The sequence below is a fragment of the Mandrillus leucophaeus genome, unplaced genomic scaffold (assembly GCF_000951045.1).
Source record: "Mandrillus leucophaeus isolate KB7577 unplaced genomic scaffold, Mleu.le_1.0 Scaffold206, whole genome shotgun sequence".
Classification (NCBI taxonomy): Eukaryota; Metazoa; Chordata; class Mammalia; order Primates; family Cercopithecidae; genus Mandrillus; species Mandrillus leucophaeus.
Window position 1 is genome coordinate 1,474,906 of NW_012102099.1, and position 11,071 is coordinate 1,485,976.

At 45.6% G+C, this 11,071-nt stretch overlaps 1 protein-coding gene across 1 annotated transcript in view; it reads right to left on the bottom strand.

Annotated features, from left to right (window-relative positions):
• TTLL9 (tubulin tyrosine ligase-like family member 9) overlaps positions 1–10,664 on the bottom strand; it is a 64,049-nt gene extending 53,385 nt beyond the window's left edge. The window contains 2 exon segments of the mRNA XM_011979798.1: positions 2,570–2,613; positions 10,602–10,664. Coding sequence (XP_011835188.1) covers positions 2,570–2,613; positions 10,602–10,616 — 59 coding nt within the window. The 5' untranslated portion in view covers positions 10,617–10,664.
• Between the last annotated feature and the right edge of the window lie 407 nt (positions 10,665–11,071).

Below are 11,071 nucleotides of genomic sequence, written 5' to 3' on the forward strand. Positions count from 1 at the left end.
CACTTGAGGCCAGGTGTTGGAGACCAGCCTGGGCAACATAGTGAGACCTCATAACTACAAAAAATAAAAACAAAAATTTAAAAAAATTAGTGAGGCTGGGTGCTGTGGCTCACGCCTGTAATCCCAGCATTTTGGGAGGCCAAGGCGGGTGGATCACAAGGTCAGGAGTTCGAGACCAGCCTGGTCAATATGGTGAAACTCCGTCTCTACTAAAAATACAAAAATTAGCCAGGTGTGCTGGTGGGCGCCTGTAGTTCCAGCTATTAGGGAGACTGAGGCAGGAGAATCACTTGAACCTCTGGGGTGGAGGCTGTAGTGAGCCGAGATCACGCCACTGCACTCCAGACTGGGCAACAGAGCAAGAGTTTAAAAAAAAAAAATAGCCAAGTGCACTGGCATGAGCCTGTAGTTCCAGCTACTCAGAAGGCTGAGATGGGAGGATTGCATGAGCCTGGGAGATCAAGGCTGCAGTGAGCCATGATCGCACCACTGCACTCCAGCCTGGGCAACAGAGTGAGACTCCATCTCAAAAAAAGAAAAAAAAAAGGCAATCATGAAGACGCTGGCTCTGACATTGTTGAACCACTGTACCAGCACTCCAGGCTCTTTGTAATGTGAAGAAAATAAATACAATTTGTTTAAGCTACTATTACGAGTTTTCTCTTACTGGTAGTGGAACACATATCTACATGTGCCCTAATAAGGCACATAAATAAAAAATGTTTTATGGTAAATACCTGTGTGTGTGTGCGCCTTTATGAAATAAGTAGATGGGGCCTTGATATGGTTTGGATGTTTGTCCCCTCCAAGTCTCAAGTTAAAATGTGATTCTCAGTGTTGAAGGTGGGACCTGGTGGGAGGTGATTGGATCCTGAAAACGTATCCCTCATGAATGGTTTGGCAACATCCCATTGGTGATAAGTGAGTTTTCACTCAGTTCATGGGAGATCTGGTTGTTTAAAAGAGCCTGGGATCTCTCCCTTGTTCCCACTCTTGCCATGTGACATGCCTGCTCCCCCTTTGCCTTCCACCACGATTGTAAGCTCCCTGAGGCCTCACCAGACGCTGAGCAGATGCTGGTGCCATGCTTGTACAGTCTGTAGAAACATAAGCCAATTATACCTCTTTTCTTTATAAATTACTCAGTCTCAATTAGCCACGCATGGTGGCGGGCACCTGGAATTCCAGCTACTCGGGAGGCTGAGGCAGGAGAATCGCTTAAACCTGGGAGGTGGAGGTTGCAGTGAGCCAAGATCAGGTCATTGCCCTCCAGCCTGGGCAACAAGAGCGAAACTCTGTCTCAACATAAATCAATCAATAAATAAAAAGTCTCAGCTATTCCTTTATAGCAATGCAAAAGCAGCCTAACACAGGCCTGTTAAGTGCTCTTTGTTTTGTTGGGAAGGGGGTCGGGTGGGCATGTATGTTTAGGGCCAGGATCCGGAACATTGCTGAGTTGCCCTGCATAAGAGAGTGAGAGATTTGAAGTTGGTGGGATAGTCAGTATGGAGAGAAAGAAGGCAAAGAAGATGGGCGCTGCATGAGAGAAGCATCCCAAATCACACATGCCCTCTTCAGTGGTGGTATAGCCAGGAGGGACTTTAGAAAGAACAGAAATATCTGGCTGGGCACGGTGGCTCACGCCTGTAATCCTAGCACTGTGGGAGGCCGAGGCAGGTGGATCACCTGAGGTCGGGAGTTCGAGACCAGCCTGACCAACATGGAGAAATCCTGTCTCTACTAAAAATACAAAATTAGCTGGGCATGATGGTGCATGCCTGTAATCCCAGCTACTCGGGAGGCTGAGGCAGGAGAATCACTTGAATCCAGGAGGCAGAGTTTGCCGTGAGCTGAGATCATGCCATTGCCCTCCAGTCTGGGTAACAAGAGCGAAACTCAAAGGAAAAGAACAGAAAAGAAAAGAAAGAAAAGAAAAGGAGAGAAAGACAGAGAGAGAGAGAGAGAAATATCTAATGAGCCAGAGAATAGATTATCAAAACATTTGCTATGTAAACTGCCTCCTCTAACTCCCCACAAAAATCTTCAATAAAGTCTACATTGTTCACTCCTGCTTTGTGCAAGTGGATTCTCTTTAGGAGATCCAAAGGGGTGCTGGGTTTGGCATCCAGGTTGTTGATGCAGAGTGAAGCAGATCAGAGGACAGCTGACATGCAAGTCATCAAGTCATCACAGGGTTGTTGAAGGAGGCAGGAGAGACCAAAGTTAGATAGTGGGCCCTGGAGTCTAACAAGCTCTGCCCCTAACTGATCATGTGATCTTGAGCAAGTCACTTAGCCTTTTTGAGCTTCAGTTTCTCCATCTGTAAAATGGGCACAATAGTAGTATCTACTTCAAATGGTTGGGGTCAGGATTCAATGAGCCAATACAGGTAAAGTGACAGGCCCAGAGCCTGGCACATGGTAAGTGCTCAATAATGGTTTAGCTTTACTACTTCTACTATCATTTTCATTATAATTGTTGAAGTAGAAAAGTGAGAGAGGGATTGAAAAGGGGAGGCAGGGAGGGAGGTTGGTTGTCTGTGATTGTTGGATTGGATGGGACCACTCACCGCTCTTTTCCCTTTGACAATCCATGGCCCTTGTAATTTTGGTTCTGCAATGAGGAAAGGAAAAGGCTGTAACTGGTTTTGTATATCTGCCCTGCTTTCCTAGGTTAACTTACTGCACATATTAAAATGCCGAAACCATCAGACTCAATAATGCCTAGGTTCTGAGACATGAAGGTCCAGTCTGATCAAGTTCCCACTGGCCACCATGTCCCCAGCAAATGGACCAGAATTTATCTGCTATGAATGAACTCCCAAGTATCCAAGGTACCACCTTACTGCAGGTTTGCTCCACAGATATGACCAGTATAGCAAATGCCTGATTTTCAGTACTCCAAAGGTCAGCCCTGAACCCCAGTTTTGAAAGCTCAGCTCAATACACTGTGTGAGAAGGATCTGAACTTTTTTTTTCCTTGTTGTTTTTGAGATGGAGTCTCGCTCTGTCACCCAGGCTGGAGTGCAGTGGCGCAATCTCAGCTCACTGCAACTTCCACCTCCTGGGTTCAAGTGATTCTCAGCCTCCCTAGTAACTGGAATTAAAGGTGCCCACCACCACACCCAGCAAATTTTTGTATTTTTAGTAGAGACAGGGTTTCGCCATGTTGGCCAGGCTTGTCTGGAACTCCTGACCTCAGGTGATCCGCCCGCCTCAGCCTCCCAAAGTGCTGGAATTACAGGTGTGAGCCACCACACCTAGCCGATCTGGACTTTCTACTCTTAACTTGGAATGTTTGATTAAATTGATCCCAGAAGGGGCTAGGTCAAAGACTCAGAGCAATGTCAATTCCTTTCACCCCAAATGGACCTTTCAAATCCTCAGTGGGTGGTGGGTATTATTTCACTTCAACCATGTCCAAAACAGCTTGGCCCTCTGTCCTGGGAAGACCGATTCCTAAGGCACGTATGACGAGAGAAATCGAAATTGGTCCTGTGCAGGATGACATTTGCAGCTGGGACAGACCTGCCATCTGCATTCATTTTCTATTGCTGGGTAACAAATTATCACAAAATCAGTGGCTTAAAATGATGGGAATCCATTATCTCAGTTTCCATGGGCCAGGATCGTGGGCATGGCTTAGCTGCATCATCCGCTCAGCTCTCACAAGGCCACAGTCAAGGTGATGGCTGGGGTTATGGCTCTCATCTGGGGCTTGGGTCCCCTTCCAAGCTCATTCAGGTTGTTGGTAGAATTCAGTTGCCAGGGGTTGTAGGATGGAGGTCTCTGTTTACTTGCTAGCTGTCTGCTGGGGACTGCTCTCAGCTCCTAGAGGCTGCCTGCAGCTCCCTGCAGTGTGGCCCCCATAGGCACTTCACAACATGCACGTTTGTTTTCCTCCAGGCCACGTGGAGCACATCCCTCTAACTTCCAATCCTCCCCTCTCCAAGTCACCTATGATGGAGTCTTAAGTAATGGAAGGTAATCACCATAGTAACCATACCATCAAATTCACAGACTCCTCCATGCTCAAGGAGAGATAATTGTACAAGGCATGTACGCCAGGGGGTGGGAATCTTGGGGCCCATCTTAGAATTCTGCTTAGCACACCAGCCTACCCCTCAAAGAGCGGCGGAGAGGAGTGGAGGATACTGCTTTACAAAACTGGCAGAAGCAAGCCCCACTGAAACACAGTGAAATCTTCTTTCATTCTTCCATTCAAGCCCTTCCAACTCCCCCAACACTAGTCAAGCTGTCCTTGTCTTTTTGTATTTTATCTTTAATCCTCTCTCAGGCTTTCAATTCCATTTTCCATATGTTTATCCAGTTGCTCCAGAGCCTTTGGTTAAAAAAATTTTCCTCTCCTCATTGAATTGCATTGGCACGTCTGTCACAATTCAATTGACCATGTGTATGTGGATCTATCTCGAGACTGTGTTTTGTTCTATTTATTTGTCTATCCTTATGTCACTATCACATTGGCTTAATTACTGCTGTAGCTTTCTAGTAAATCCTGAAGTCAGGTAGAGTAAATTCTGATTTCAGGATTGTCTTTGCAATTAGGGGTCCTTTGTACTTCAACATAAATTTCAGAATTGGCTTGCCAATTTCTACGAAAAAACATGTTGAGATTTTGACTGGAATTGCATTGAATCTACAGATATTTTCAGGAAGCGACATTATAAGGTACTGAGCCTTCCAATCCATGAGTAATATGGTCTCTCCATTAATTTAAATGTTTTAAAAAAATTTTTCTACACTATTTTCTAGTTTCCAGTATAGCAGCCTTGTACATTTTTAATTAAATTTATTCATGGGTTTTTTATTTTATGATGCTATTGGATACAGTATTTTCAAATTTCATTTTCTACCTGATGATAGTAAATTATAATAAGCAGAAAAAGTCCATCTCCAAAGATGTCCGTGTCCTAATCCCTAGAACCTATCAATGTGTTACATTATATGGCAAGGGGAATTTAAAATTGCAGATGGAATTAAGGTTGCTAATCAAAGAACCTTAAAATAGAAAGATTATTTTGTATTTTCTGTGTGGGCCCAATGTAAGGATCCTTAAATGTGGAAGAAGGCAGAGTCAATGTCAGAGTGGCAGAGTCACACACTGTGAGAAGAACTGACTTTGAACATGAAAGGGGACCATGAGACAGTCTCCAGAAACTAGAAAAGGCAAAAAACAGGGCTTCTCTCCTAGAGCCTCCAGATATGAAGGCAGCCCTGCTAACACCTTGATTTTAGCCCAGCGAGAACCCTTTCAGACTTCTGATCTCATTAACTGTAAGATAGGGACCAGGCGCAGTGGCTCACGCCTGTAATCCCAGCACTTTGGGAGGCCGAGGCAGGCAGATCATTTGAGGTCAGGAGTTCAAGACCAGCCTGGCCAACATGGTGAAACCCCATCTCTACTAAAAATTACAAAAATTAGCCGGGATGGTGGTGCACACCTATAATCCCAGCTAATCAGGAGGCTGAGGCAGGAGAACCCAAGAGGCAGAGGTTGCAGTGAGCTGAGATTGTGCCACTGCACTTCAGCCTGGGTGACAGAGTGAGACGCCATCTCAAATAAATAAATAAGTGTAAGATAGTAAGTTAGTGTTTTTAAAAGCCATTGAATTTGTGACAATTTGTCACAAATTGGAAACCGATACATATATAGAAGTATAATTGATTTTGTACATTGACCTTGTATTTGACGCCCTTGCTGAATTATTAGTTATGGTAGTTTGTAAATCCTTTGAGTTTTCTCTGGATACAATGATGTCATCTGTGAATAAAGGCAGACTTACTTCTTTCTTTTCAATATTTATGCTTTTTATTTAGTTTTCTTGCTTTATTCCACTGGTGAAAACTCTAGTATGTACAAAGTTGACTAAAAGTGGTAACAGCTGACATCCTTATCTTGCTCCTGATCATAAGAGGAATGCATTCTCTATTTCAGCTTTTAAGAATGACACTGGCTGTAGATTCCTATAGTTTCCTGTACTAAATTGAGTAAATTTCCCACTATTCCCTGGTTTTCTGAGGGTTTATCATGAACAGGCTTTTTTTAAAAACTTATTTAAAACATCTTTTCTTATACAATTATGCAATTATATAATTCATTTAAAACATCTTTTAGGCTGGGCACGGTGGCTCAAGCCTGTAATCCCAGCACTTTGGGAGGCCGAGACGGGCGGATCACAAGGTCAGGAGATCGAGACCATCCTGGCTAACACGGTGAAACCCCGTCTCTACTAAAAAAAAAATACAAAAAACTAGCTGGGCGAGGTGGCAGGCGTCTGTAGTCCCAGCTACTCGGGAGGCTGAGGCAGGAGAATGGCATAAACCCAGACGGCGGAGCTTGCAGTGAGCTGAGATCCGGCCACTGCACTCCAGCCTGGGCGACAGAGCGAGACTCTGTCTCAAAAAAAAAAAAAAAAAAAAAAAACCATCTTTTATTATGTAATTATTATGTAATTTGACCATTATAGGAGTCAAAGATGTTTGACTCCGAGATGTTTAGCATTTACATCTGCCTGGGCCCCCAAGAACAGTAAACTTTATGGTAACATCTTATTTAGCATTTCTCAGACTAGCCTGAGGACTCATCTAAGGTTAAGAATTATTGCTGGGCGCCGTGGCTCATGCCTGTAATCCCAGCACTTTGGGAGGCTGAGGCAGGCGGATCACAAGGTCAGGAGTTTGAGGCCAGCCTGGCCAACATGGTGAAAGCCTGTCTCTACTAAATATACAAAAATTAGCCAGGGTGGTAGCGAGCACCTGTAATCCCAGCTACTCAGGAGGCTGAGGCAGACAAATCGCTTGAACCCGGGAGGCAGAGCTTGCAGTAAGCAGAGATGGTGCCATTGTACTCCAGCCTGGGCGACGGCAAGACTCCGTCACAAAAAAAAAAAAAAGATTTCTCAGGAGAAAGGTTTTTTCCCCTACACTGAAGCTGCCGAGCTTCCTAGTTGTCTCCCACTGCTGAAGGGTAAATTGGTTCTAATTACACCTTTACTAAGGGTGGCGGTCTCTGAAGGGTCCAGCTTTATGGTGAGGTCTCAGTTCCAACTCCTTGCCCAGTGGGCCCCATGACACTTCAACTCCTGTTTGTGAGACAACCAATGATTTCCCCAAGGAAAATGACGAATGAAGAATCAGTTAGTGACAATTCTGTTTTTTATTTTTCGTGTGTGTGTGTGTGTGTGTGTGTGTGTGTGTGTGTGTCTGTCTGTGTTAGGGTGGTGGTCCCTTGGGGAATTTTCTTCTACCAATCCTTGCCCCTCCACATACGCAGGTCAGTTACACAGTTCAAAGGATATCTGTTATATTTTGGCCAACAGTTTTAAGTGTGTTGTGTTAATAAGCTTTTCAAGAAATCTCATCTGTCATATTGCCTAAGATAGAAGTCCTATTACTATCTTGACCCAAAAAACAGCCCAGGAATATAAACTTTCCCCAAACCACTAAAATAATGCATTTAGAAAAGATAAGGCTACAAGACTTTTTAAAAAAATGATCTTATTGAGAAAATGATTCAAAAGTGGCTTGGTTGCTTGTATGGGCTACAAACAGAGAACTTTTATTTCTCATTGGTGCCATTCATGGAGGGTAGCATGAATGGCACCAGTTGGTGTTGAGTCAAAAAGAGCATAGGATTGTGACATTGCCAGCTGCCTTCATTCCTGGCTCTATTCCTGGAGTCCTGCTCTGAGCTCCCTGGTACTACCCACCAGGTGGAGACAGTCATGCTGAAACCAGTTTGCCACACCAGCCTACCCATTGTGAGTAGACTTTGATCATCTAACCAGAGATCAGCTTCATTGCTTAGCTGGTTCCACTAACCCCAGTTTCATTCCTGCCTGATCCAATTCCTCATTTCCCCTTAGCCCTCTGAAGAGTTCCCAACATGCCTTGGAGCTGAGGTCTTGGCGACCATCACCTTGAGGAGATGAGGTCAATGGTTGGAACATGTAGTATTCTGACTTCTGGCCTTCTCTGGGCATGTTTTTGTGAGAGTACACAAAGTATATCCCGGCATGTTCTCTTAAGGCTGACATGAATGATCCTGTTCAAATAAATTCATACTCCTATTTCCCCTGGGTCATTTGAAAGAAACCGCAAAGTCCTAAGTCAATATATAGGAGACCTGTGTTTCCCTTTCCAACAACAAAAACAAAATTCATCGTTTCACAAAGAAGTAGTCCACTATTTTTTTCCTTCATCCAACGTGGTCTGCTACACCCATGTCTAAACTATATTCACAGTGTAGACTGCTAAGAGTTTGTGCATTCTTCAGCAAACTGCAGTTCGTCCTTCCTTTCAAAGGAATCAGTTGGGTTCATGGGAAGGGACTATTTCAGTAGATGTTTGTTTTCTTTTTTCTTAATAATATTTTTATAAAATGATATGCGGGAAGCTGAGGCAGGAGGATCACTCAAGCCCAAGAGGTTGAAGCTTCAGTGAGCCGTGTTCATGCCACTGCACTCCAGCCTGGGCAACAGAATGAGACCCTGTCTCCAAAAAAAAAAAAAAAAAAAAAAAAAAAAAAGTTATATGTGTCCCAATCTGTGTGTTTAAAGAGTATTAATTTTTGAAATTTGAGAGTTTGGTCATGATTAGCATAGTAGTTGAGGTAGAGGAAAAAATAAATTCAAGACATATTCAGAAAGTTAGAGGAAGGAGGCTTTTATTGGATGTGGGATGTGAGGAAGATGGAGGAGCCAACAGTCGCAGTTTTTTAGCTGAGCATCTAGGTAAGTCGTTCAACAGTCATTCAATATGCATCAACTGTAGTCAGCTCTGTGCTGAGGACCGGGAATACGGAGAAGAACAAGTCAGATTAGATCCCAGAGCAGCGGGGAAGACAGATGTTAAACAAACAGTCACATGAGTAATGAATTGTAGTAAAAAGGCGAAGTTCAAGGCACTCTGAAAGCAGATAAACTCACTTTTTGTTGGGAAAGGGAATTAAAGAAATAAGAGGCTGACCAGGTGCAGTGGTTCATGCCTGTAATCCCAGCACTTTGAGAGGCCAAGGCGGGAGATGGTTTGAGGACGAGTTCCAGACAAGCCTGGGCAACACAGCAACATAACATAGAGACTCCTGTCTCTACACAAACTAAAAAAGAATTAGCTGAGCATGGTGGTACACACTGGTAATCCCACCTACTTGGGAAGCAGAGGCAGGAGAATCGCTTGAGCTCAGGAAGTCGACTGAGCCAAGATCACACCACTGCACTCCCTCCTGAACAACAAAGTGAGACCTTGTCTCAAAAAAAAAAAAAAAAAAAGGAAAGACAGAGAAATGAAAGTTCCACTCATGAATGAGAGCTGGGATTAAGAAGTAGGATGGAGGCTGGGCGCAGTGGCTCACGCCTGTAATCCCAGCACTTTGGGAGGCCGAGGCGGGCAGATCACGAGGTCAAGAGATCGAGACCATCCTGGTCAACATGGTGAAATCCTGTCTACTAAAAATACAAAATTAGCTGGGCGTCGTGGCGTGCGCCTGTAGTCCCAGCTACTCTGGAGGCTGAGGCAGGAGAATCGCTTGAACCCGGGAGGCAGGGGCTGCAGTGAACTGCGATCACGCCACTGCCCTCCAGCCTGGATGACACAGTGAGACTCCGTCTCAAAAAAAAAAAAAAAAAAAAAGAAAGACAGAGAAATGAAAGTTCCACTCATGAATGAGAGCTGGGATTAAGAAGTAGGATGGAGGCTGGGCGCAGTGGCTCACGCCTGTAATCCCAGCACTTTGGGAGGCCGAGGCGGGCAGATCACGAGGTCAAGAGATCGAGACCATCCTGGTCAACATGGTGAAACCCCGTCTCTATTAAAAATACAAGAAATTAGCTGGGCGTGGTGGTGCGCCTGGAGTCCCAGCTACTCTGGAGGCTGAGGCAGGAGAATCGCTTGAACCCGGGAGGCAGGGGCTGCAGTGAACTGCGATCACGCCACTGCACTCCAACCTGGCGACACAGTGAGACTCCGTCTCAAAAAAAAAAAAAAAAAAAAAAAAGTGGATTGGGGTGAGGAGAGCGGATTTTACAGTAATTCATTTTCCCTCTTCGACTTTCATTTTTCCCATTCTTAAAATGGGGGAATTGGTCTGTGCCCTCTTAGAGGGCAGAGGTTTGTCTGATTCACCTGTGTCCCTCGGCCAGCAATGAGCTTGATGGCGGAAAAGACACTAATTAGCGTTGTTTTGAATGGATGGATAAACGGATGGATGGATGGATGGACGGGCAGGCGGGCTTCGCCAAATCAGGAAATCTGAAATTCTGAGGTTCAACTTCCCCACGGGTCACGGAGCTCAGAATCCCACTGTTGTGTAAATTTCCCCCCAGCTGGCCGGGCTCGCTGGACTTGCGCAGCAGCTTGGGCGGCGCGGTGCGTGCCGGGAGTTGTAGTCTTTCCTCTAAGTTCGTCGACTTTTTTTCTTCCTTTTTCCGGAATTCCTCCGCGAGAACACCACCCCCTCCCCCCGCCCTACCCTGCTACCCATTCCGCGAGGAACACCCATCCCCAACCGATTTTGAATCCCTCTGCGGCTTTCCTCCCTTTTTCTAGGGACGATAAAAGCATCTGGGTCAGGTTGACTCCTACCTTGGGTCGCGACATAACGCGATTCCCCACGGGCCAGATCCAAACCGCCACAGCTCGCCGCGCGTGCTTGTGCGTCCCGTTGCCAAGGCGACAGAGAAGCGGCTGGATCCGCCGCTCTGATTGGACGAGCCAAAGGCACGCTCTCGGCGGAGTGCGCAGACTCCGATCCACCAGAGCCTCTGGAGGCTCTTGGGTGTCCTGGCAGCCTAGGTCCCCCGGCTTCCTCAACCTTTCTTTCCCAGGCCCGCCTCTCCGCGACCCTAGGGCAATTCGTTCTGAGGCTGGCTGCCTCTGCCCCCCGCCGCCTCCAACTGCACTTTCCTTAAACTAAGAGCGCTGCGTCTGAAAAGTTGTCAGCTTTTGGTAAATGTAATTTACCAGATGTAATTTACTGAGTTTCCTTACTTAAAGAAGTTACTCACTAAGTCACCCGGTCACTTAGTCAGTCAGTAACGCGGCCAGTCACCTTT